The sequence below is a fragment of the Hevea brasiliensis genome, chromosome 16 (assembly GCF_030052815.1).
Source record: "Hevea brasiliensis isolate MT/VB/25A 57/8 chromosome 16, ASM3005281v1, whole genome shotgun sequence".
NCBI classification, from domain to species: domain Eukaryota; kingdom Viridiplantae; phylum Streptophyta; class Magnoliopsida; order Malpighiales; family Euphorbiaceae; genus Hevea; species Hevea brasiliensis.
In genome coordinates this window covers 60,764,967-60,792,943 of record NC_079508.1, presented here as the reverse complement: position 1 = coordinate 60,792,943, position 27,977 = coordinate 60,764,967, and the positions used below count along the sequence as shown (strand labels likewise).

General features: G+C 35.9%; 2 protein-coding genes across 3 annotated transcripts; one reads left to right on the top strand and one right to left on the bottom strand.

The window, feature by feature from the left end:
* The first annotated feature begins 3 nt into the window (after positions 1-3).
* LOC110666899 (uncharacterized) lies at positions 4-5,746 on the top strand. 2 transcript variants are annotated; one of them, XM_058137675.1, is made up of 8 exons: positions 4-1,185; positions 1,780-1,864; positions 2,606-2,702; positions 2,949-3,012; positions 3,097-3,153; positions 4,134-4,171; positions 4,280-4,361; positions 5,511-5,746. In XM_058137675.1, the coding sequence occupies exons 1-8, from the start codon at positions 82-84 to the stop codon at positions 5,589-5,591; spliced, it is 1,608 nt and encodes a 535-aa protein (XP_057993658.1). In that variant the 5' UTR covers positions 4-81; the 3' UTR covers positions 5,592-5,746. The 2 variants fall into 2 exon arrangements, with proteins under 2 accessions (XP_057993658.1, XP_021683242.1); XM_021827550.2 differs by having other exon boundaries at positions 5-1,185; positions 5,483-5,746.
* Positions 5,747-7,819: 2,073 nt separating this feature from the next.
* LOC110666894 (protein PHR1-LIKE 3-like) lies at positions 7,820-9,306 on the bottom strand. Its single transcript, XM_021827547.2, has 5 exons — positions 9,117-9,306; positions 8,957-9,011; positions 8,656-8,731; positions 8,465-8,540; positions 7,820-8,276 (listed from the first exon to the last, which is right to left on the bottom strand). The coding sequence occupies exons 1-5, from the start codon at positions 9,162-9,164 to the stop codon at positions 7,908-7,910; spliced, it is 624 nt and encodes a 207-aa protein (XP_021683239.2). The 5' UTR covers positions 9,165-9,306; the 3' UTR covers positions 7,820-7,907.
* Between the last annotated feature and the right edge of the window lie 18,671 nt (positions 9,307-27,977).

Sequence of the window (27,977 nt, the reverse complement as noted above, 5' to 3'; positions counted from 1 at the left end):
TCTAAATCTGGCCAGCGTCAGTCGGCTGATTAAACCAACATTAGTCTCTAGGGACTGATCGCGACACCATAGGGCACAGAAATGGAAGTGGCCAACGCTCGCAGCTACAACCCCAAACGCAAGCGCGGCGACTCTTCTCCGCCGCTCCCTGCGGCCAACGGCATCCCTTCTAAAGATAACGATAGCGACAACTTCGACCTCTCCATCTTGGAAGCTGTCGAAAAATCCCAAAAGGAAAGCGCTGTCGAAGTGCTCGACCTTCGTACTCTGAAGAAGCTTGTCCTCTCCTTCGAGCGCCGTTACAAAGAGAACATCGAGGCCCGCCTCAAGTACCCTGACCAGCCAGAACGCTTCGCCGATTCCGAGATCGAGCTCCACCAAGAGCTCCAAAAGCTCAAAATCCTCGCCGGAGGGCCCGAGCTTTATCCAGACCTCGTCAATCTTAACACTATTCCTTCTATTATCGGGCTCCTTTCTCATGATAACACTGATATAGCTATTGACGTCGTCCAGTTGCTTCAGGACCTCACCGACGAGGATGTTCTTGAGGATAACGATGAGCCTGCGCGTGTTCTTGTTGATGCCCTTATAGAAAACAATGTCTTGGAGTTGCTGGTTCAGAATTTGCAGAGATTGTCGGACACGGACCCTGATGAGATGTCTGCTGTGTATAATTCGCTTGCGACGATCGAGAATCTGATAGAGGTGAAGCCGGCGGTTGCGGAATTGGTGTGTGAAAGAACCAAGATACTCCGGTGGTTGTTAGGGAAGATAAAGGTGAGGGAGTTCGATAGCAACAAGCAGTATGCCTCGGAGATATTGGCGATTTTGTTGCAGAACAGCACTGCGAACCAGAAGAAGTTGGGGCAGATGAATGGTGTGGATGTGGTTTTGCAGGCTGTGGCAATGTACAAGTCTAAGGACCCCAAGAGCTCCGATGAGGAGGAAATGGTAGAGAATCTCTTCGATTGTTTGTGTTGTTTGTTGATGCCATTGGAAAACAAAGAGAGGTTTGTAAAGGCTGAGGGAGTGGAGTTGATGATTATTATTATGAAGCAGAAGAAATCTGCTTATGGGTCTGCCATAAGGGCACTTGATTTTGCCATGACCAAGTACCCACCAGCATGTGAACGGTTTGTGGATGTTTTGGGCTTGAAGACAGCGTTTGCAGCTTTCATGGGTAAGGCAAGTTCTCTCCAGCTTTGCTGCTGTTCTTTCTACAATTCTTTATTAATATTCTTTCTTTTTCTTTTACCCCTTCAATGCTAATTCGTACTTGCATCTTTTGTATATATAAGGCTTAATTTTTGCTAGCCAAGTGCGTAACATCTACCTTGTAAATAAGGTCAGGAATAGTTCAATAAGCATGATACTTCTAGTTCCATTATTTACTTCAGGAGAAGTCCATAGAAAGTTTGAGCACTTGGTGACAATGTAGAAGCTTTTGTAATTTCTAGTTATTCTCTTTCTTGCCTTTTGTGAATTTTATTGGAAATGGGGATTAGAGATTTTTTTTTTTGAAAACCCCTCATCCGGTGCATTTCTTGACAGAAAATTTGTCTATTCTATATTAGTTTCTATCACTTCCTAAACGCCTCAAACGTCCCTCATTTCTCATGCTGGCATGTGTTGTGGATTATCCATGACAAATTCTGAATACATCTTTCACTACATAATGCAATAAAGGTAAAATGAATAAGTGATTTTAAAGGCAATTTCTTCTGGTTGAGTCTTCTTAGATTCTGATAAACTAACCTCTTTTCATCTTCTATCTTTTAGATCCCCACGAGCAAGAAGAACAAGAAAGAACGATACCAAGAGGAGTTAGAAGAACGCATTGTATCCCTAATTGCTTCATTATTTGGTAAGCAGACGAGTTAAACAGTTTTAAGAATTATGTGTTAGTGCATGAATTCACCAGAAGCAGCCCTTCCATTGCAAATTGTCCCTGCCAAAAATGAAAAAAAGGATAAATAGGTAAAAAGAAAACAAGAAAAAGAAAAAAAGCAAATGGTTTCAATATGTAATTGCTATTTAGTTGATGTTTGGCCGGTTTGCTTCCAGTGTTGATCATCAGTCATTACCTTGTTTATCTTGAAGGCTTTGTTTATCTCATGTCCACCATTGATATTTGATAAAGCTGAGACATTATAATCATAACTATTTTATCCTTTTTGTCATGATATATATATATATATATATATTTTTTTTTTAAAAGGGAACATACTTTATGGTCTGTTTTGGAAGGGTTGATGATGAAATTATTAAAATCGTTTTGAATGGCTTTGGTATTATAAATTTAGTTTAATTGTGATAATTCAAATCTTTTGTTTTTAACATGCTGGATTGCAAACTTTAACATTTGACCGTGTACCATTACATCTTATTTTCCATGAATTGCTAGTGGGGTCAGTGGCTGTAAGTGTATTGGATCTGCATATTGTTGGAGCTAATAGTAAACAACTATATTCACAAAATGATATTGCATTATGCAAATAGCAAAATGTTTTTTATCCTAGGATGTTAACAATGCTGTGTTTTTTTTCCCCATCATGATCTGTCAGTTGATCTTGCTCTTTTTTTTTCCCCCTTTCTTCTTTTCTAGGTGGAATATTGAGAGGTTCTAGAAGGGACAGATTGCTAAGTAAATTTGTGGAAAATGAATGTGAGAAGATAGACCGCCTTATGGAGCTCTATATCAGGTAATGATCCCACTTATTTGTTTCTTTTCCTCTTCAACAATACAAAATATTGGAGTCAGATAAGAGTTTTGAATTTCTAGCATTAAATTGTTTAACTTCTACGCTTCTTCCATCTTCTATTTAATTGATGAACTGTAAGATGTTCTAGCTTCTCCCTTACTGCATCTGCAGGGAAAGGGACATGGGTTCTTTGGTAATTTCCCTTTCGATAAATTCATGCAATTAACATCAAGTAATCTTGACCAGATATTCAGATAGAGTAAAAGTAGAGACTGAACGGATGGACCAGCTTGAGCTCGATGATTTAGAGGTATTTGCTTTTCCTATTTTATTGTCATGTCATATATGTATTTTTCTTTGAAAATATATATTACAAACACTGGGAATTTTGCAGATAGATGAAGAGGAAAGATACAATCGAAGACTGGAATCTGGACTCTACACTCTTCAGGTTAGGTTTTGTACTGCTGATTTCCTGTCAGTTTTGGCCATTAAAATTGGTTAGTATTATAAGTGGACTTGCTTATTTTGTAGGCTTTATAATGCAGTTGTAGGAAGTTGTACATCAACCAGTATGTAGTTTCAACAGTCATTGTCAATTTTCAATGCTCAAAGCATTGATATTCTTCTTTTTGGAGTTTGGACCATGGTAACAATAATGCAACAAAATCCCATACGGATTTTAGGCTCTCATACTGCAATGAAAGGTTTATATATTTGTGAAACATTCCCAAACACCATGAGAAGATTAACTTACGCTAGTTCTTGAAACCTAAAATCTCAACTACTTAAGAACAGAAATTACAACCCTATTTATATGATTCTAGAATGAGATATCTCTGGATGAACATGTATTCTTATAAACATAATTGAATTGAATTATTAAAGGAAAAGGAAAACTAAGAGCATTATCCAGTTATAGATTTGACTAAAAAACAGTCAAAGGAGTTATCTAAGTTTCAACGTATAAAGCACAAGTGTGAGGTGCCAGAAGTGAACGCCTAATGAAGTTAACATTTTAGCTTGAAGAACTTCGACATTATGCTTGTGAGGCACTAAAGGCAACGGTCATTGGAAGGTGCACAACTTTGGCATCTTTGCTTATGAGGCACTAAAGGGAAGTGCTGAATACTACAGGCCCACCAGTGAGTTAGGGAAGGGTATTGTGTCTCCTTGCTTTCCTTTGATTTCACTGGTATAATCCTGAATCCTTGAATGCAACTTTGGTTAAACCATTGATTTGTTATTCCTAAACCCTAGATTGTACTGCTCTGTCTCAAAACCATAAATTACATAAAAATTTCATGCTAATTTGGAGAAGTTTAGAAGATAGGGCTTTATTTCGATTTGAAACTCAAGCATTTGGTTTTTAAGTGCCTTTATGCTATCAGAAGTTTTCTTTTCCTAATATTATTTTGTATGAATCTGCAGTTGATAGCGGTTATTCTGGGTCATCTTTGGTGCTCGGAGTATGTGTCCCACCATTTATAATATAATTACCTATTCATCAGAGTTCTATTTGTGACTTTGTCTTTTTGTGGTCATGACTCTTTTCTGTGATTCGGATTTTTGTGAAGGCACTCTCGAATGAGAGCAAGAATTGAACTATTATTGAAGCAGCATAAACTTACTAGGGAGGATGTTAAGGATATACTTCAGGTTTGTTCTATGAAAGTCCTGCTAGAATCTCTAGAATCCCTAAGTTTTCATCTTTGACATACACGATGCATTTATTTTTCATAAATGTTCTTTTGCTTCTTGAATGAATGCTATGAATGGTAGCCATGCTTTATTGAGTTCATTGTGCCTATCAATGGTAGGCTTAAGTCTAATGATGACTCACTGAGCACTAGTCTGGCTGTTAGTATTGTTGTTGCTGAATCTATTTGATTTGTCTAGCACATATAGATTAGCCTCATATTGTGTTCTTATTTTCAATTGTACCATCATTGGCAAATTAATGTGAAGTAGCCAATTAGCATAGAATTTCTAACTAAATCAGTTGTGTTTTCAATTTTATGATTGTAAGTGTCGAATTTCCTAATCAAAATACTTTACGGTGGCCTATGAATTTCTGTCTATTGGTTCAGCGTGTCTTTGGACTAAAGCCTTCTGGACCAACTTGGTCATCGTCTGATAGGCTTGTTCATCTCTTTGAAATTCTCTATATGTTGTTGATGTGGCTTTGCCATGGAAATGGTGATTACTAGATGCATTTGAGCTGTAAGCTTTCCTTCTTAAATGTGGCAAGCAGATGTCAACATGAAAAAGGATTCAATTGGTTTAGGCTTTTAAGAAGATCTAATTTTCGATTCATAAAAATATATTGGTGGTATTACCTAAACTCTATTTTTTCTGACTTGAAGAGTTTCCATTTTAGGTAATTTGTCATTAGGCTTCTAAGTAATCTTATGTGATCGTATGGTCTATGCACCATAACTCTTTGTTCATTGCCCCTTTCATGGATTGGTTTTTTACTTGAAAAATTCTTTACAACAATGCTTTATTAGCCAAGGAGAGAGAGCAAATGATTTTAACCTATAGAAAGAAACCTGTATAAAAATTATGTTGAATCTGGAAGCACAACAGAAGAAATAATATCGTCATTAAATATTTGCTCTAGCTGTTGTAGCAGTAGATCATTGTTGTTATTCACATCTTTCATAGTAATGGCTGTTTTGTATATAAATGGACTATTCATTATTATGTTCAGCAATATTATGGTAATGAAAATCAATGGTGGTTGTACTTATATCATTTGATTTCTGCTCACTTGATAGGAATATCATGACAACATTGGTGATCTAGATGGACCTGACGAGAAAGAGCGAGCACAGGCAAGGATCCAGAAATTTATCTCGGCATTTTAATCATTTGATGCTTTCTTAGAGGCATAGATATTTTAGTAAGGTTTAGTATTGTAAAATTGCAACTATCATGCTTATTCAATTAAGCCTTCGATGTTGAAGTACTTGTACCATAAGCAGTTAATTGGGAAAAGCCTTACTGAAAAGTGATGATGTTCAATATGTTGGTTTAAATCATCTTTGGAAAGAATTTTTGCAGAGAGGGGAAATAGAACCCCTTTATGGCAGCAACACTCTGCATGTGTATGTGGTTGTATCATGCGTAAACAATTTGATGAAACGAAGCAACTATGATCTTGAGGAGGCTTGGGGGAAGCTTTAAGACTATCTCATTTGAAGTAAGGCTGTGTTCCGTAGGATGCAACTGAAGTTGTGTTGTAATTGAGGGTACATTGGCGTCATTATTTTAGGTTTAACATAAAATAAACAAACATAATGTGGTGTTTACTACAATTTGGCATCAGCAATGTTGGACATGCAAAAAACCTGTATAATTATTTATTATTTCTTTTGATAAAAAAAGAAGGCAATATGTTCATATGGGCACTAGCAACTATGAACCGCAAATTGCTAACCTCATCATCGCTATTTTAACTACTGTAAGCCATGTTCTTTTATACAAGAACATAACTCATTTTTCATTTTCACCTTCCATGCTGTACAACTGATATTCTTATATTGCTTTGGAGGACTCATATATGCATATACGTGACTGTTGAGAGTTATAACTATAGATAGTTGGATGACTTTATCAGTCATTATATTTGTAGGGGCCCTCGCAAGTCTGTTATCTATATTGCCAACAAACCGATAAGCATAATCTACTTCAAATCAAAATGGGTTATTTACAAAACTACCAAAAAACAAAGGGCCAGAACTCAGTTGTTTTCTGATCATTGTTAATGCAGAATAATCATTCCTTCTAGAAAGACCAGAACTTGGCCAATTCTTCCGTAATCAGTATATGAGTATTTTTTGTGCATAGCCAATTTTTCCAGTTAATCCTTCAAGCATTAAAAGCCTCGAAAGCTTGAAATTGCAAGTTTTTCTTCTTGGGATTTTTGTTTTCTTGTTCTCCTCGACGGTGATGAACATGAAACGATTAAACAGGAGTCGAACTTTGTACGTACTCATTATTTATGAACTGAGTCAGACGATAAATTTACGTGCCATCTCATTGGAACAACCAAATTCCTGCCTTCTATACATATAAAATAACAATAAAAAAAGATTACCATGAATCGAATTTTATATTACGTTTAATAAGGCGTAATGTAATGTAACGCAGACGTGTTTAGCTAGGTCCTTCCTCTGGGCTCTGGCTAGCTGTATATGCGCAATGGTCTCTTAACTAATAGCGAGCGTACCTTGTGTGGAATCAGAATGGTAAACGTTGAGACCAGTTTACATATCCTACATGACTGATTTTTGCGTTCCATGAGTGACATCTTTTGAGTCCTTCAGTTCCATAGGATATGGTTTTATCAATCTGCAAGCTTTGATAAGTAATAGTGAGCTTGAGATGGCGAATACTGGTTTGAAATGGGCTGCTACCTTTAGGGTTACTTGTTGGTTTTTTATGGAGTAGGCGTAACAGAGCTCTTTTTTAGTAGTGATGCACAAATTCGATTAAGCCTCCACCCATCATCTTTCCCTTGTTGCTATTGTTTTTTTTTTTTTTTTTTTTCCCCTTCTGGATTGATTTATAAGATCAACTGCCCAAATCCAACGACAAAACACATGCTTATACTACGAGAAACGGAAGTAGAAAGCCCAAATGGAGCTAGTAATTCTAGAAAAAAAAATTATGAATTAAATAATTTTTGTGTTTAAATTTGAACTAAATTTTTAACCGTGATATCTCAAAGTTGAATTACAAACAACACAATAATTACTTTTAAAATATAATTACATTTATTTAAAAAAATAGACATTTCATACATATATTTTAAAATTAAATTGATTAGTATTTGTCTGACCAATTTGATTTATCAAATAAACTTTTAAAAATAAAAAAAAATAGTGGATTCTAATTTCTAAGATTAGAAAAAAATATTAAAAGGCATAAAAATCAATTCAAAGGAAATCAAATTGATTATTGATTTGATTTTTAGTTTAATTAATTTACTCAATTTGATTCAATTTAAAATATCGAAGATCATCATAAAAATACACATATATATAACACTATCAAATGCCCTAAGAAAAGGGGATTTAGAAATTACACTGTAGGTTTGTTATAACATTTATAGGTCCCAGCAACTGCACTAGGGCTGAAGGAACCATAGTTGAGAGTTCCCTCATCATAATTCAAATAGGCTTCTACAGGGTCATTAACTTATTGGCCTGATGTCCGATACCTTTTATTTGATTGTCCAGGGATTGCATTGAAACCTTCCAGATTTAAACTTCTTGGTACCTGACTGAAGGGAGGGAAGCTGGTTCTAGAACAAGCGACGATCGGAGCTGGAATGCATGCATGTGCTCTGATTCCCTCCGTTGAACCATATGAATTGTTTGTGTTTAGCAGGTTTTGGTAGTAAGTTGGAATTCTTCCCATGGTATTCAGGTCCTGCCCATAGTAACTTCCACTGCCTAAAGTTGCACCTCCAAAATTCTGATTACAAAGCATCCTATGCGCATTCTTTAGTGAAAGGTCCAAGTAATTTCTTTGTGCCTCCTGAAACCTTATAACATTCTTCTCAGACTGCACAAGAATGCAAGTAGATGAACTCTTCCAAGTTCCTTAACATTTAAAACTGAGTCTACTAATTGATCAAAACTAATTTCTAATGCTCAGAACTGAAGCCTAATTAATGATAAAACATGTTCTTTTAATTAATAATAAACCCAGAAATTATTATCATATATAGTGAGAGAAAGAATTAACCTTACCTCCATTTGCATATAAAGACTACCTGCTTCTCCCTCACTAACTTTTGATTTGCCCGTGGCATTGCAATATGAGGAACTGTAGCGCCAAAAAACAGAGAGTTGCAGCTGCTAGATTAATTGCTACTTCAAAACAAAAATCTAATAATGCAAAATATGTGCTTTTGATATAAACAAAGCAATAAATATCTTACTGATTTTCTTGGAGTGTTGATGAGCTCAAAGAGTTGCTTGAGCCTTGTGGGACGTGAGAAACTGAGGAACTTTGAACTAGTGGAATTCAAAAAGGAACATATTAAATATCTGTTTATCTAGACATATGACCCCATCATTGCGTTCAAAGAAATTCGAAAAATAACAGTTATGCTTTAATTATGCCATAGGATCTCTTTTTTCCTTCAGCATATGTGATTGTTCATAATATAGTAAGCGATTAATGCTTAAACTTCATTTGGGAAGGTTCTCTCACATGAATATTCTCAAACAGTTACTCACCATATTTGGAAGTCTCAAACATCTGCCTCACTGACTCTGGATTTTGCCTGTACTTCTGCAATATTTCACACATCATTAAAGTTAGTGCATCATGGTAAATGCCAGTTATTCAGAAAAGATTCTAAAATGGCAACATTCAAGTCCAGTAGTTGAAATAGACCTGGAGGTGGCTCTTCACATGGTAAAGAGTTAAACCCTCAACCTTCATTTCATTTCGAATAGCCTTTGGGCATGCTCCTGCTAAAATGAGTTACCAGTCATGACATGAGATGCTTGAGTTGTTAAACATACAAAATATTGAAGTCAACTTGCTACAAATATCACAAGCGAACCACTATGCACTTGTACTAGTCCATATAGTACTAAGACCAACATATGGAAGAACATATCTGAAATGCTAGTTAACATCATAATTCTGAAAAAGGGAACTGGTGAATTGCAAAAATGACTTCATCCTACAAAATACTCTAAACAATCTGAAAGTCTAATACTCAATTGAAGGAAGAGAATGCTATGAACTCCAAAACGACATGAAATTCACATTTGGACCAAGAGTGTTAACTAAATTCAACTATGGAAATATACAAAAAAAAAAAAACAAATACTAAGCACAATCAAAGGTTGTCATATGCCTGATCATTAAGAGGAATTATTAGGTGCACCCGGTGCACATACACCTTATCTCACAATCATGTGGAAATAGGAAGGACCCACTTTCTGTGAGAGAATGAGCACTATTTTTTAGTGCTCCTGGTGTACCTAATAATTAGCCGATCATTAAAGTTGGCAAGAATCAAAATGAAGAGAAGTGCATTAACAACAATATGGAAAATTGATGTTTGCACAACTAAATTAGGTTTTTCTATTATATTATCTAATCAAAATTACCGATTTATCTCCAATGTTAGTAAAGAACGTGTGCAATGCAATTTAAAACGGCAAAAGTATAATAAGTATCTAATAAATACCTTTTTGAATAACAAATTTCTCATAATAAACAACACGAACAGATAAAATAATCAATTAAGCTTTTATCCTAAAAATTTGAGGTCGGCTATATGAATTCGCTTTATCTACTCTAAACGATTTTGGGTTAAATCCTCAGAAATGTGTAATGCTTCTAGGTCATGTTGTATTACTCTCCTCCAAGTCAATTTAGGTCTATCCATTTTTTTCTTTCTATTCTCTAACATAATGTGCTCTACTTGTCTAACTGGAGCCTCCGTATGTCTACGCTTCACATGACCAAACCACCTCAATCTCCCTTCTCTCAACTCATCCTCAATTGTCACCACTCCTACCTTTTTTCTAATACTCTCATTACGGACTTTATCTAGTCTAGTATGGCCACTCATCCACCTTAACATTCTCATATCTACAACTCTTATCACTCCTTCAGTGCCCAACACTCACTACCATATAACATAACCGGTCATATGGCTGTACGGTAAAATTTCCGTTTTAACTTATTGAGAATCTTATGATCACATAAAACTTCCGTAACACGACTCCACTTCAACTATCTGGCTTTAATCCTATAACTAACATCTTCCTCACATCCCTCATCTACTTGAAGGACTGAGCCGAGATATTTAAAGTGATTACTTTGGGACAGTACTACTCCATCAAAACTAACTTCTTCCTTATCACTAATTTTGCCTTCACTGAACTTGCAATGCATGTATTCTGTCTTCATTCTACTTAACTTAAAGCCTTTTGACTCTAGAGTACTTCTCCAAAGCTTTAACTTTCTATTGACTCCTTCTCACGTCTCATCTATCAGAACAGTATCATCCGCAAATATCATGCACCAAAGAATACTTTTTTGTATATGTTTCGTCAATTCATCTAAAACTAATGTAAAAAGGTAGGGGCTTATAGCTGATCCTTGGTGTAATCTAATTGAGATCGGAAAATCTCTTGTGTCCCCTCCTACTGTGCGCACAATAGTAGTTGCTCCTTCATACATATCTTTTAACACTTGTATGTACCTAATAGATACATTCTTTTGTTCTAACACACTCCATAAAACATCTCTTGGAACACTATCATAAGCCTTCTCCAAATCAATAAAAACTATGTGTAGATCTTTTTTCACATCTCTATATTTCTCCATCAAGTTTTTAATGAGAAAGATGGCTTCTATAGTTGAACGACTGGGCATGAAGCCAAATTGATTGAGAGAAATAGAAGTATCATGATGTAGTCGATGCTCCATAACTCTCTCCCATAACTTCATAGTATGGCTCATAAGTTTAATTCCCCTATAATTTGAGCAACTCTGTATGTCTCCCTTACTTTTAAAAATAGGTACTAAAATACTCCTCCTACATTCATCAGGCATTTTTTTTTAGTTTAGAATCTTATTAAATAATTTAGTTAACCATGCCACTCCCACATCTCCCAAATACTTCCACACTTCAATTGGTATTCCATCGAGTCCATAAGCTTTACCCACTTTCATTCTCTTAAATTCTTCCTTTACTTCTAAAGATCTAATCCTTCTAGTATAATTCACATTCTTTTCTATTGTTCTATAGTCTATATTCACGCTATTACCATTTTGACTATTATTAAAGAGATCATTAAAATAATTTATCCATCTTTCTTTAATGTCCTCATCTTTCACCAACACTTTTCCTTCTTTATCCTTAATGCACCTAACTTGATTGAGATCTTGACATTTCATTTCTCTCATCTTTGCTAATCTATAAATATATTTTCCCCCTTCTTTGGTTCTAAGTTTCTTATATAATTTTTTAAAGGTCTGTGCTCTTGCTTGACTAACTGTCTTTTTTATCTATTTCTTTACTATCTTGTACTGTTCATATGTCTCATTATTATCATATTTAGGTAATTTCTTATACCATTCCCTTTTTCTCATCACTGCCTTTTGTACTTTCTCATTCCACCATCATCTCTCTTTTGAGGGTGGTCCATGTCCTTTAGACTCTCCAAGTACTTTTCTAGCTACTTCTCTAATCTTTGATGCCATCTATATCCACATATCATTGGCCTCCATATCTAGCTTGCATGCTTCGGACTCGAGAAGCTCATTTTTGAACTTCACTTGCTTTACTCCTTTGAACTCCCACCACTTTATTTGAGCTATACTATTTCTTCTGACCTTACTTGAATTGTTCCTAAACTTGACATCCAAGACCACTAACCGATGTTAACTTGTTAAAGCCTCTCCTGGAATGACCTTGCAATCCTTGCATAGAGCTCTATTTGTCTTCCTGGTTAAGAGGAAGTCGATTTGGCTTTTATGTTGCCCACTTTTGAAAGTCATTAAATGTGAATCTCTTTTTATAAAGTAGGTATTTGCTAGTATTAGGTCGTATGCCACAGCAAAATCCAGGATACTTTTTCCGTCCTCATTTCGACTGCCAAAATCAAAACCTCCATGAACATTCTCATAACCTTGCCTATCACTTCCTATATGTCCATTCAAATCTCCACAAATAAAAACATTCTCTTCATTCGGTATGCTTTGCATTAAATCATCCATATCTTCCCAAAACCTTTGTTTACTCTCACTATCTAGTCCTATTTGTGGGGCATTAGCACTGACTACATTTATTGTTTCTTCTTTTAGTACTAGTTTTACTAGTATAATTCTATCTCCTACTCTTTTCATAGCTATTACAACGTCTTTCAATGTCCTGTCTATGATTATGCCCACTCCGTTCTTATTTCTCCTTTTCGGTAAACCACAGTTTGTACCCTAAATTACCCACTTCCTTGGTTTTCTCTCCTACCCATTTAGTCTCCTGAATGTAAGCAATATTCACTCTTCTCCTTTCCAAGGTATCCACAAACTCCATTAATTTTCCTGTAAGTGATCCAACATTCCAAGTACTAACCTTGATCCTCCTCCCATCATGTTCCTTCCTAATTGGCTCCTTCTATGATATCTTCTATTGTTTTCTATGTCTATCTTGTGTTCTGTTCCACTATCTGTCTTATGGACTAACTTCTTTACCCACACCGTCCATGATGTGGGAACCCTTGCTCACTTAACACCACACCCGGGTGCCGGCATGGCGCGTCGCTTTAGGTGAACGCCCTACACCCTTGCATATTTCTCACTACACTCGGGCTCCGATGTAGTGCGTTATAAGTAGAGGATGCCCTAACGTTTATATCATTTGAATCCATATCATAAGGTGTGATGAAATTTTTACGCTGGTTGTCACCTACAGCAACCCTCCTCCTTTATCCGGGCTTGGGACCGGCTAAGCGCAAACTACTTAGGTGAAGTTAACAGACAAAATAATCAAAACTAAAAAAATTATGTCAATTTGTATTGATCGAAGACGATAAACTTACATAAAAAAATTATGTCAATTTGTATTGATCGAACATGATAAACTTGCTCAATTTATATAAGAAATTCAAGAATATTCCTAAAATCTAGTACAACAGAACCACATGAATATTAAAAATCCATTAATGGAAATCCAAAAGTGTAACATAATCTAACGAATCAATAAAGATTTGATAAGCAACCACCGAAAAACTAGATTTCATCAGCCAGTCATTAATATTTCAACGCCTGTTGCTTAAAATTCTCTAAATAACATTTAGTTTTGTTCAGACGATAAATTCTCTGAACAATCTCTCTGTTGGTTTTTCCCCCTAAATTATTCTTCTTTTATTAATAAATTTTTCTTGCCAAAAAAATTCCTTGCTATAAAGATGAAAAAAGGAAACACACTTTTTCCCCTTAAAAGTAAGGAAAGTTTAATGGCACTAATATCCAAATCAGATTGATTAAAAACGTTTATAATCTATGAACTCAATCGAATTTTAAACAAAGAAATAAAACAATCACATATATATAAAAAGGGTTACTGACTTCTTGGTCCACCAAGCTGTCTGACAGCTTTAACAAAACATTCATGAAGTTCTGAAGTCCATCGAAGACGAGGTTTTGGATCAGAAGTGAACAAAACAGAAGGTGGCTGATCTTCTACGTCCACATCGTCACCCTCCTCGGAAGAAACAACGTAGCCGTGGTCCATGTTAAAAGTTGGGGTCACCGTCTCTCTTTCTTCATGTGGAACAGCGTGATCATGAGTTGGGGTTTTCTCCAACGTCACCATCTCCCTCTCTTTGGATGAAACAACATGATCATCAACCATGTTAAGAATTGAGTTTTCCTCCACCAACACCTCCCTTTCTTCAGATGAAGTATGGTCACTAAACATGTTGAGAGTTGGGATTGCTTCCACCACCGCCACCTCCCCATTCTCATCAGATGAAACAATATGATCATGAACCACGTTAAAAGTTGAGGTTTCCTTCTCCTTTACCACATCCCTTTCCTCAGATGAAACAATATGGTCACGAACCTTGTTAGGAGTTGAATCCACCACCATCACCTCCTCATCAACATGGTCATAAACCATGTTAGTAGTTGGGGTCTCAATGCTTTCTTCAAGTGCAAGAAATGCATCATCCCAGTCTAATTCAAGTAGTGAAACGAACATGAGTTCAGGATCATTTTCAAGTTGGAGTTGGCGCTCAAACTCGCTAGAGAAACCTAAATCAGTTAAACTGCTTGGCCCTCCATTTACAATTTCAGAACCATCTATAATTTGTTGGGTGTTGGCTGGAACATTTCCAACATCACCTGGTGGAAAGACATTCATTCCTAACTATCACTCACTGCTCACTCTAGTCACTAAGGGGTGCTTCTCTACCTCAATGTACAGTTGCATAATCAACCAAGAGCGTAAAATACCGAAAGGAAACACCTAGAAAGACTGGCACGTAGGGCCCCACCAAAAGTTTAATGGGTTGCATACCAACTGAACAAAAATAACAACTAACAAAAATTTAAAAATTCCAATAAATAAAAGCTAGCATAATGCCAAGAGCGGACTCAACAACCTTTTTGTATGCATTAGAGAATGGAAGTGAGATTTGCGCATTAAGATTAAGGAGATGAAATCGAGGGGCGAGGTAACAGGGAGAACTACTAGAATCACCTGAGAGTGACAATTGAGAATGCACTGGGATGTGGCTCGTAGGGTGTACAGGGTGGTGATGTGGGATACTGTGAATGGATCAGATTTTGCCTGGGGATGTCACTGAGATAAAGGCAAAATTTCAAGTCTCTGTTCTCTTATGGCTATGGCTTGCTCTGCTGCATGTAGGGAAACGTGGAAGTGTCTTTTCTTACTCTGTTTGTCTATAGTGCTGAGGTGGGTTTTGGATTTCGAGGTGGATTTATTCAAGTGCGCATTGCCATTCTTCGTAAGAATCAAAATCTGGTTTTTTTTTTATTTATTTTTTTTTTTTTTTGGGATTTAAACCTTAATGAGGCACTAGCCTTTTCGATTTTGATGCTCCAGGCCAGCCTTTCCGACAAGAAACCAACCTCCTGGGTTGTTTTTCCTAATTATATTCTACCCCTGCAAACAACTAACGTGCAAATTCCCACCTTAAAAATGAGAGTTATAAATGAAAGGAAAATTTATTATCTACTCTTTATATTTTATTATTATTAATATTTTAATTTTTAAATTTTAAAAATAGATTATGAAGTCTTTTAATTTTATTTCTTGTCATACACTTAATTATTTATTTATTTATTTATTTTAGCTATTAATATTTAAGATAAATTTCTATTTAGTCTTTCCTTAGCAATTCCCATCTCTCTCCCCTCTCTTTCATTTTTGTTCTCTCTCTCATTCTTTATCTTTATATCTCTCTAATGTGATAAAGAGTAGGAGAGAGAGAGACAGGAGAGAGGAAGGGATGAAGAGAGAAAGAGAAAAACAAGGAAGAAAGGGGAGAGACAAATATCATAGAGATAGAGAGAGAAATAACTAGAAGAAAGAGGGAGAGAGGTAAAGAAAAATGGGTTTAGATGGGAGAGGGAGAGAGAGAGAGACAATGAGATAGATAAAATCTATAAATAATTGTAAAACTGAAAATTAAAATTGTAGATAATTACAATATTAAAAAAAATAAATAGTAAATTGTTTAAGTATTAATCGTCGAAATAGAATGAATGATAAATGTATGACATAAGTAAAAATGAGAGACTAGATAATTTATTTTAAAATATAAAAATTAAAATGTATAATAATAAAATTAATAAACTAAATAATAAATTATCATAAAGACAAAGAGAGAGACAAAAATATCATAAAGATAAAAAGAGAGAAATAACTAGAAGAAAGAGGACGAGAGGGAAACAAAAACAAATTTGAGGGAGAGAGAGAAGAGAGGAAGAGAAGAGAAACAATGAGATAAGAACAGTAAATAATTGTATAACTAAAAGATAAAATTGCAAATAATTACAATATTAAAAAATTAAATAATATTTTATTTTAAAAATTAATGGTCAAAATAGAATGAATGACCTAAGTGAATGATATAAGTGAAAATGAGAGGCTAAATAATCTACTTTAAAATAAAAAAATTAAAATATCAATAATAATAAAAGTAAGAGACTAAATAATCAATCAATAATTGAGCAATATTCCATTTAAATGAAAAATTTGAACCAAAAGTTGCTTCTTCTTTTTTTCCGATAGATAGGATAAATTTATTAAAACCTTACAAAGACAAGTAATATAATCATTTCAAGGCCCAATAAAATAGCCCCTAATAAAAAGTTTAGCATATACATTCCAAATATAAGGCTTAAACCAAAAACAAATAAATCCTATACTAATCGGGTCCTAGACTTGTTAAAGACATATTTCAGCAACCTACAATGGGCAACGCTGTTGGAAAGCAAAATGAAGAACAACTGAGGGACCTCCACTCCTACAAAGGTCATGCATGGCTGAGCAAGGTAGGTAATTGCCAATCAAGAGATCACAACAATTCTCATATAGCTGAACCCAAAAATTAGGAGAAAATCATATAGCATCAACAAAGCCAAAGAATCGCATAGGGAAAAAGAATGAACATATTTATGGGACTGGCTAAGAGAGGGTGATGAGTAGAGCTCCTCAATGAAACCTTAAGGGTTACCATTAATGGCTAAGTCAATACATGAACTCAGAGATACAACCATCTCTAAAAAACAACCCTTACAAGCACGGAATACGACAAAGAGAAGCAGATCATCTACACCCTCACTAAGAAGTATCACCTACAAGCACAAAAGTCAAAAGACCATAAGTACAACTCCACCTAGAGGTGGAAAGTGAAAACCCATCACTTCGGGTAAAGTGGAAAAGGTACCCTATCTGAAAGGGGTAGAGAAGTTGAAAATACTAGTGGAGAAAAGAGACCTAACCTTAGAAAGAAGAATTCTTTAGAGAAAGTGTCATGACCCAAAATTTAGACCGAACCGACACTTAGACTTGAGTCAGTATAAGGCTTCTAAAGTTCTTAGTAAGCGTAACTATTCATAGCCCAACCATAAAATTCATAATTATAGTTCAATTTCAAGACAATAAATAGACAGAGTCCAGTCATAAATTGAACTATTCAACAGGAAACATCAACTCATCAGACCTGTAAACACCAAAATAACATAATTTAGAGAGCTCAATTCACCCTCACAATCCTCAAATAAATGAATAATCAAATGAAAGCTCAGCTTCCTATTCCACAAAAACAATCTATCTCATGCACCTATGTACATTCATATAATAATTTACAACACCAATAGTTTAATTTGTCACGACCCAACCTATGGACCAAACCGGCACTAGAACCTGGGCCGGCATAAAGCCCCTGAGGCCCGTAGTAAGCCTTATTATTCTAAAACCCATGACTAGGCCCACAATTTAGGCCCAACATGTATATAAAATAATTTAAATTAAACTATTATAATTTTATTTCGGACCAACTTAACCCAATAATTATTAGAAATAAAAATTAGGGGAGCCTAGCTTAATCTTGTTACATTATTTATAAACTATTTAAAAATTATAAAAAAAATTTCATTTATTAACACAAAAACTTAAATTCATACAGTCCTTGACGAGATTAATGCTACTGCTAGTACACATGGAGTTCTAAATTACAAATTTAGATAATAATAATACAATTAAGTAATTATTGATAACTTGCGAGGGAAGAAGCAGATTATTCTGAAAAAAGGTCTCCTCCTATAGCCTGGAAAAATAGGGTGAACAAAAGTAAGCGTTCGACTCAGAGAGTAAAATACCGATTTTAAGTACAATTTCTATAGCTATCTAAAGCTAATGCATCTTAAAGAATAGAATGCAATACTTTCATAGTTTTCATACAAATCACATCATAAACAACAAAAGGTAATTTTGAGCACTCACACACTGATATAATATTCAAACAATATATATATGAGAGCTGATCCCCTATACAGCTCTCTTAATCCAACCTCTGTCAGCGAGTACATCTCAAGTCGGACTTTCGCTTAATAGGCTAATTGCGGGAGCCAGTGAGATCATCTCGAGCCATGCCTACCCTGACTTATCCATAAAATACGGGTCCCAGCGAGTCAAGCTTCATCCATATCTACCCGTCCTGTCCATATCCAATACCACACACCATACACACGCCAACACACGCACACTGCTCTAAGTTACCATAAAATAACATCCATAGCATTTTATTAACTACATAGATATATATATTTATAAGTGATGCATGGGCATGCCTGAACATATAATAATATTGAAATTATAATTAAAATCAATATTTTACTCACAGACGTAAACCGATGTCACTGTAGCGGCTGGGCGAAGGAGGAAGGGTGTCCCGACTCACTTGACAATTTCATTACAATTATTTAATTTAATTGACTCAATACAAGCTTAAAAAGAACTAAAGACACCCTAAATCGTCCTGAAAATTCGGTAGAGTTTTCTCTATACCTATGATCTATCTAACCTGCAAAAGCGTTCAAAAGACACTTCTATATCCATAAGTCTCACAACCACAACTCAATCACATCACAAGGCCCCTCCTGGGCCCACCCAAGCAGTCAACAACCGTAATTTGAAAAATTACTATTTAGTTTTTACAACTCTTTTTGTAAAAACTACTCAAATGAGCTCTAAAAATTCTAAAATTTTGTCCTACGGTCCTTAGCAATATTATTAAGCTGATACAAAGGGAATTATAATTTTTTAACTACCCATGAATATTTTATAGATTTTTATCCTCGACCTTGTATTAAGCAAAAATGAATAACTTGGAGTTCGAGTTTACCTATGCCAAATCTGACACCTGGAATGAGTCCAGAATGTCTGAAAATGCTAGAGTGGATTGTAATATTGACTAGGTTCCTAGACAGGCCATCAGACAGCCGGGTCTGCCCGAAAACTCAGTCCCAGGCGCCGGTGAGCTATTATCGATTTGAACGCACCTACATGATACCCAAAAATTTTCAATAATTATCATAAAATTATTTCTAAATTTTTTAGAGTTGAAAAAGCTCGAAATTCTCACTAAGCGATCTGGACCGTCCGATAATTGCCTTTTTCAAACAATGTCTAATCAGAGCAGGACCAATCCTATCTCGAAGATTTTGTCGTCCTGAGTCCATTGGTGGTCTCAGATTTTTGATCCGATAGTCGGATCGCCAGGAAAATGGTCAAAAAGTCCATTACCTTAACTTTCTCTCTCCTCTTTCTCTCTCTTCAACTCGCCGGAAAACTCCATTAAAACCGGCGAGTCTTGATTGGACGAGAAACCCAGTGCTCCCAGAAGCTTGCTGCCAGCATCCCCTATATTCCCGTCGTCGAAGATGGCCGGAAACCGCCTTGGATGGTCCTCTCCCTATCGCATGGGTTCCTCTCCTTTCTCTCTTCATTCCGGCGACTGGAGGAGCTTTAGCCAGCGTCCATGGCTACTAAAGGCGGACTGGTTGACGCTAGACCCGCTGCGGTGGTCACCGGTAGGGGATCTCTCGTCGGCAAGAAGAAAAACGGGAGGGAGGAGAGAGAGTCGGGGAGAAAGGAGAGTGAAAGAGCGGGGAGGGGGGGCTTTCCACTGTGTTTTGGGTTTCTTTATTTTTTTTTAACTTCTAATTTTATTGAAATCCCTAAACTTTTCTTATTTGTTCACATAGGTTCCTAATCTTTCTTTAATACATTTAAATTGATGATAATAATAATAATAATAATAATAATAATAATAATAATAATAATAATAATAATAATAATAATAATAATAATAATTAAATTAATGATGTAACACTCCTATTTGTATAGCCTGGTATATTTTACTGTTCCGGTGACCGGTGTCGGTCCGGACAATTAAGGGGATTAGCACCATACTTAAGACAACTAGAGAAACCATAAACACAAATAATTAGTAATGTTCAATTAGTTAAGTATAAATAAGAAAAACAGAACATAAGAAGTTAAACGAGCCGAGAGTCACAGCGATGGGTGACCTCCTTGGGAATGACTGCGAAATCATTTTAAACTCAAATTTCGAACCGTAAAAAGTGACGCTGTGGTCCTTAGGACCCTTATGGACACAGTGGAAAAGAGAAAATCACGAAAAAGAACTGTTAAGTCAGTCAAATAATTAGGTCAAGGAACCGAAAGAAATATGGAATTATTTGCAAACCGGGATGAACTAGCGAGGGGCAATTTAGTCAATTGACCCCGAGAGCTGACTCCTGACCTAACTGTTAAATAAAATCGGAAAAAAGAAAATTTCGGAATCGAGAATTAAATTAAAGAACTAATAGAAAAATAAATAAATAAATAAATAAATAAAAGAGAAGAAGAAAATGGAAAAGTAAAAAGGGTGATGACATCATGCATGACATCATGCATGATGCCATAAAAGGTATAATTAATAAATTAATAAATTAGGTTTTTGTGGTCTTCTATAACTAAAATAAATAAAGAAAAGAAAAGAGAAAAAAAAAACAAAAATCACTTCTTCTTCTCCCTTGGTTGCCGCCCCATCTTCCTCCATAAACTCCCATGAAAATCCTTCATCTAAGCTTACATCTAAGCTTAAATTCCTTCACCCAATTTACATAACTCCCCTAAAAACCTCACTAGACCTTGCAATCTCAACTTAAGAACAAGAAAGAAAGAAGAAAGAAAGAGAACAATTGAAGATTGGTGTTTAAGTTGAGGTTAGTTTGTTAATTTGTCATTTTTTCATTTTAAATGCATATGTGATGGTTGAAATGAGCTTAGAATTAATGAAATGAAATGAAAATATGGGGGAGGGACCATTATTGAATTTTCGGCTAGCTTGAAGGGGGCCATGATTTGCATGAATTTAATGGGTTTGAATGAGTTATGGACCTCCTTTAGTTGAAGGATTATAGTAGGGAACTTTGAAATTACTAATGGTAATTAAGGAGTGAGATTAGGGTTTGGAGGCCTAGGGTTTTGAGGCAAATTTTGGAGAAATGCTTAAATGATGACTTTGGTCTATTGTGAGATGAAAAATGGTCAATAATGATCAAAAGAGATGTGTGGAAATTGTGAGAATGAAAGTTAAATTCGTAGGGCAAATGGTCATACTGCTGGCAGCATGACCAAGCCAACTTTGAAGGACCAAAACGGAAATTTTACAAGTCCAATTGATATGCTACCAATTGGGGATGAAAATAGACATAAAATAGCATAATTTTCATTAAGGAACCATGACAAAAAACTGACCAAAACTTAGTGAACCAATTGACCAAAGTGAAATGAGAGCAGTACATCTTGCATAAAACTGACCAAATGAACAGTAATTGTTCATTTGGTCATAACTCGAGCTAGGAAGGTCAAAACAACCTGAAATTTTACCAGTAATTAGATAAGATATAGATCTAAAACTTTCATGAAGAACACCAACCCAAATTATGCTATTAACCTAATCAAATGATTGAGCAAATTTGAGTTACTGAACCTGCAAAACTGCAGATTTCCATTTGAACAGTAAAGTTCCAATGGCTATAACTCTCTCTAGAAAACTCCGATTTAGGCGATTCTTGAACCGATGAAAACCTAAGACATAGCAGAACATTTCGTATGAAGGAAATTAGACCAAATTATGGACTTAACTTGATCAAATTACTGCACGAAATTGGATAAAAAATCTGTCAGAACCAAAATTGTAGCATGAACAGTGCACGTGAACAGTAATTGTATTTTGGCTATAACTTGAGCTACAAAACTCCAATTGGGGTGATCCAAAAATGAGAATACACTTAAGACAATAAGGAACATTTTCTATGAAGAAAGTTTTGCCAAATTCCAACAATAAAGTGACCAATGGAACAGTGCAACTTAGGACTCCAAAACCGAAATTTACCAAATTTACCTAAAAGACTTAAGATTTGAGTAAACAACCAAAACCAACAAGTTTAGGGACCAAAATGTGGTATGTGGGTGAAGTTGGAGTTCCCATACCTATTAAGCCTTAGAAAGTCAACTATTTGACTTGAATAGTATAGTGAATAGTAACCCGAAACACAAAATTTCGAGAACGTCGAATTTAACACGTTAGAACTAGGTAAATGTGAAGCTAAATTTATTTTGGATTTATGTTAAGTTCTAGTACTGAAACATTGTAAAATTGTGTGTTTCAGTTGAAAAGAATACCGGGAAAAAACCCGAGGAACCGAGTTAAGGCCAAGAGGCGACTCGCTTGAGGTTTGTGCACAACGTATACTTTTTATAATCATCTTTTGCATACTGTTTTGAATAATGTGAAATATTGAATTATGATATTCTTATGATGTTTTAATTTAAATTGTTGGAAGTTATTATGTATATTGAAATGACAATGTTTAGCAAATTGTTAAGATAAGTTTTGAAACCACAGTATCATGACCATATATTTGAACACCTCACTAGCACGACTAGTGGGAGTAATTAGTTTCGAATTTTGATTCCTTCTCTGGAGAAGTGTTGAGGTGTGCCAGTAGAAGAGGATGTGAATGGATATCCATATATTTGAGCTAGCTAGCCTTGTGATGTGATTTCTCTTTAGCCTCTGGCTATTGAGATTTTATTTGTTTCGAATGGCATGATTTAACTGTGGGTTTTATGAAATGTGTTTTGATACTTTGAAATGAACTTGGTTTGCATTTAAAATCTCATAATGCATGATTTGTACTTAATTCTCATGTTCAGCCAAAATTTTGAATAAATGTGATTTAAATTTTGCATAAAGATTATTTTAGTATGTTGTGCACCACTGAGTCCTAGTACTCAGCGATAGCTTCTATTGCTGTCGCAGATACAGAGACTAGAAGAGCAGCAGACTGAGCTGCTAAGGATTGAGGATCTTCCTGCTTTGAAGCTATCGGGTAAATATTTCTTTTCATGTATGTATTGCATATAAATGTATGGACGTGCAAATGGGTCTTGAGCAGCTTGTACAAAAAAATTTGTATGAAGTTTATAATAAAGTTTAGTTTGTATTTCTTTTGATGTAAATTTTTGTAAGAATATACATAAATTGTGTTGTCTCTAATGAAATATGAGTATAACTATTTTATTTAATTTAAATGAAATGTATTGCTAGTATGCTGAGGATGATTGAATTTTGAACTTGAGAAATTTATTGAAATGATTGTGAAATTGATTGAGTTTGATTGTGAAATCGAAGTAGTGGTTGAGAAAAACTTTTAGAAGTGCTTTTTACAGGTATTTGAAGAACTGGTTTCTCAAAATACGCATGAAACTCACAAAATTTTTATAAAATTTGCGAAAAACTAAAATGGACAAAAAATATTAATTAGATTTACTTTTAATCATATGTTTTAAATACCTATTAGAAAATGCTCACCACTTGTCAAAAGTAATAAAATTGTTTAAAATCCCTTGTGGGGTACTTAATGAGTTATCGGTAGGTGAAGTTTGGTAGTTCATTAGGTATTCTACGGGATCATGTTATGCCTTACAGAGGGGTAAGGTGTGACAAATGACCACTAAATCAATTGTTAATAATATAAAATAATATTTTATTAAACATTTAATATGGATGTTTAAAACTAGTCATATAAATAGATAATAATAATAATAATAATAATAATAATAATAATAATAATAATAATAATAATAATGATAAAAATAATAATACATGTAAAAATAATATCCATTTAACAAAAATTACCATTGTAAAAATATTAATTTAAATTCATGAATAAAATATCAATAAATGTAACACCCCTAATTTTAAATTTATTATTTTATGAGTAAATATTAATATTTTAAATTATTTAAATTTTAGGAAATTATTTGAAATTTTTCAAATTTTAGAAATCGGGTTCGATTTTTCAAAATTATAAAACTTTGATGATTTTTAAAAATTAATTTAAAGACCACGTGGCAAAACTAAAAATATATTTGGACCTTAAGAATTTTTCTGTGTTTTCTAGAATTTTTCTGTGTTTTCTAGAATTTTTGGGCCTCGTTTTCGGTCCCAAGGCAGAGTAAAAATTTAAAATTTTATATCCTAAATCGAACCGGCCGAATCGAACCGGACTGGTTGAATCGGACCGACGTCCCTCCTTTTCTTCTCTTCCTCGCGCGTCCTGACCCTTCTTTCTCTCTCTCCCGTTTTCTCTCTCCTCCCTCCTCCCCACGCCGGCCAGCCACTACCCCAGCCTCCCTACCTCGCCGGCACGCCGCCTCGCCTTTCCCTCTTCGCCGACCGCCGTCTAGAACACTGGGAAAGCGAGTGCAAAGACCCCCGATGCGCAGCACGCCGCTTTAGCTTCCCGGCCAGAATCCGGCCATCAATTGGGTTGAGTCTTGTGTCAAATGCCATCTACACCTCGTGAGCTTTTCATAGACACCAAGAACACCAAAATCCATCAAGCGGTTTGCCTAATTTTTATCTAGGAAGTTTTAGCCAATTTTGACTTTTGGGCTAGATTTCTCACAAACCGTGAACCCCACGAGAAATCCGAGAGCACCAGAGTGCTCTATTTGTCGAGAGCTTCACGGCAATATAAATTTCAAAATTTTTTGATACCGTTTTTCGGTGGGTCCCATGAAACTTCGTAGTATTTTTCTGAGCATTAAATGAGCTTAGAAAATTTCGTAAAAATTATATACTAACCCCCATGTTGTGTTGTCCCAGTCTGTGAATTTTCGGCTAGATAGACCGGCTACCAAAAAAGTCTTGGAATTGAATCGAGATTTTGGCTACCTATAATACCCTAGGCAAATCCCACATCGGCAAAACACAGGAGAGATGCTGGGTTTATAAGTTGGTGGTTCGTAACCCCTAGTGACGCGTTTTAAAACCGTGAGGGCTTCGGTCCAGAGCGGACAATATCACTAGTGGGCCAAGCCGTTACATTTGTGGTATCAGAGAAGCTCCGCGTGCAACCTTGAGCGATGGTGGGGCAAACCTCAGCGAAGACGCTGAGTCCCATAAGGGGGGTGGATTGTAATACCCTAGGCAAATCCCACATCGGCAAAACACAGGAGAGATGCTGGGTTTATAAGTTGGTGATTCGTAACCTCTAGTGACGCGTTCTAAAACCGTGAGGGCTTCGGCCCAAAGCAGACAATATCACTAGTGAGCCGGGCGGTGGATTGTAACACCCTAGGCAAATCCCACATCGGCAAAACACAGGAGAGATGCTGGGTTTATAAGTTGGTGCTTCGTAATCTCTAGTGATGCTTTTTAAAACCGTGAGGGCTTCGGCCCAGAGCGAACAATATCACTAGTGGGCCGGGCAGCATCTCTCCCGTGTTTTGCCTATGTGGGAGCTCGGCCCACTAGTGATATTGTCCGCTCTGGGCCGAAGCCCTCACGGTTTTAAAAAGCGTCACTAGGGGTTACGAACCACCAATTTATAAACCCAGCATCTCTCCCGTGTTTTACCGATGTGGGATTTGTCTAGGGTGTTACAATCTATCCCTCTTATGGGACTCAGTGTCCTCGCTGAGATTTGCCCCACCATCACTCAAGGTTGCACGCGGAGCGGCTCTGATGCCAAAAATGTAATGGCCCGGCCCGGCCCACTAGTGATATTGTCCGCTCTGGGCCGAAGCCCTCACGGTTTTAAAAAGCGTCACTAGAGGTTACGAACCACCAACTTATAAACCCAACATCTCTCCCGTGTTTTGCCGATGTGGGATTTGCCTAGGGTGTTACACTACCCCACTGTTGTCAGACGTCCTGAGCTCGTTTCCGAGATCGGAATCGGCACAGGTAAACCCAAACCTCACTTTTTCTTAATTTTCTAGTGCTTGAATGGGATTAAAAATTCATAAAATATTCGTGCTAGCTCAAAAAATTATGATTCTTTTTGCAATAACTTAATAATATTGTTAAGGACCGTGGAGCAAAGTTTTAGAATTTTTAGAACTCATTTGGGTAGTTTTTGCAAGAGGGTTAAATTATGAGGATTAAACTGTAAATTTACATGTTGTGATTGATGACTATTTGGATAGGCCCAAGAGGGGCTGTGTGATGTGATTGAGTTGTGGATATATGGTTTGTGGATATGGAAGTGTGTTTTAAGCCTTTTTGCAGGTTGGGTAGGTCCTAGGTATAGGGAAAACTCTGCCGGATTTTTGGCACGACTTAGGACATTTTTGGTCTTTTTCTTAGTTTGTATTGAGTCAAATTTATTAAATGATTGTAATAAAATTGTCAGGTGAGCCGGGACAGCCTTTCTCCTCCGCCCAGCCGCCACAGTACGGTTGAGTCTGTGAGTAAAATATTAATTTTAATTGTAATTTTGATATTATTATATGTTCAAGCATGCCTATGCATCACTTATAAATATGTATCTATGTAGTTAAACTCTAGGCACATTTTATGTTGCATTCACAACTGTTAAAGTGCCATGGATGTTGTTGTGGTAATTTGAAGCAGTGTGCGTGAGTTGGCGTGCATGTGGTGTGGTGTTGGCTATGGACAGGACGGGTAGACACGGCTTGAGATCTTCGCTGGGACCCGATCCTTCGAGGTAGACCCGATCCTTCGAGGTAGACACGGCTTGAGTTTTTCGCTGAGACCTCGATTTGGTTTATTAAGCGAAAGTCCGGCTTGAGTTCTTCGCTGGCACAGGTTGGATTAAGAGGGCTGCATAGGGGATCAACTCCCATATATGTATTGTTTGACCTTATCGGGTGTGTGAGTACTCTAGATTACCTTTTTACTGTTATAACGTGAAAATATTGACGATGTTGGATTTCACTCTACAGGGTGCATTAGCTTTAGATAGTTACAGAGATTATGGTTAAAATTGATATTTTACTCTCTGAGTCGAACGCTCACTCCTGTTCATTATTTTTCTAGGCTATAGGAGGATTATTATTGTGGTTAACTTGCTTTTCTTCTTCACAGGTCGTTTATTTATGTTTGTGTAATTTTGTTAACTCCTAGAATTTTCGCATGTATTAGAAATATTTATTTGATTTGGGTCTGTAATATAATTTGCCATGCTGGACCTGTAAACTTATTATATGCATTTATGTTGGATTGGATGAGGGAGCTGAGCTCCCATTTGACTTTATGTTATTATGAGTATGTGGAGGGTGAGCTGAGCTCCCCAATTGATTATATATTGTATTTATAGGTCGGGTGAGTCAAAAACTTCCCGTTAAAAGGTCCATTTTATGGCCGAACTCTGTCCAGTTGAATTCTTGAAATTGGGCCCAAATGGGCCTTAGAGTCAGGTTGAGGAATAGTTAGGCTTACTACGGGCCTCGGGAGCTTTAGGCTGGCCCAGGTCCTAGTGCCGGTCTGACCCATAGATTGGGTCGTGACAATAAATTATTAGCTCAATAAAAGAAAAATAATAAAAATATATTTATTAGAAAAAATTGGGTTGTTACATTAATTTATTACAACCCCAGACAGGATTAATACATTACTGCACATGCGAAGTTCTTGAACACAAATAAGGAAAATAAAAACACAATTAAACTTTGCTAGTAAACCTGCGAGAAAGAAAGTAGGATATTTTCAGAAAATCCACCTGTCACCTAAGGAAAAATAGTTGAATAGGAGTGAGCATTTGACTCATAGAGTAAGATATTGATTTTAAATATAATTTCTATAACAATCTAAGTTATAATGCATTCCTATGTATGAAATGCAATATACATATATAATTTTAAAC

Coding starts and splice junctions, on each gene's coding strand:
- LOC110666899 (XM_021827550.2), top strand. CDS start 82: ATGGAAGTGGCCAACGCTCGCAGCTACAACCCCAAACGCAAGCGCGGC. Junction 1,865..2,605: donor CCTAATTGCTTCATTATTTG/GTAAGCAGACGA, acceptor CTTCTTTTCTAG/GTGGAATATTGAGAGGTTCT. Junction 3,013..3,096: donor TTGAGCTCGATGATTTAGAG/GTATTTGCTTTT, acceptor GGAATTTTGCAG/ATAGATGAAGAGGAAAGATA.
- LOC110666894 (XM_021827547.2), bottom strand. CDS start 9,164: ATGAAGGTTGAGGGTTTAACTCTTTACCATGTGAAGAGCCACCTCCAG. Junction 9,012..9,116: donor ATGTGAAGAGCCACCTCCAG/GTCTATTTCAAC, acceptor GAAATATTGCAG/AAGTACAGGCAAAATCCAGA. Junction 8,277..8,464: donor GTCTTTATATGCAAATGGAG/GTAAGGTTAATT, acceptor ATTCTTGTGCAG/TCTGAGAAGAATGTTATAAG.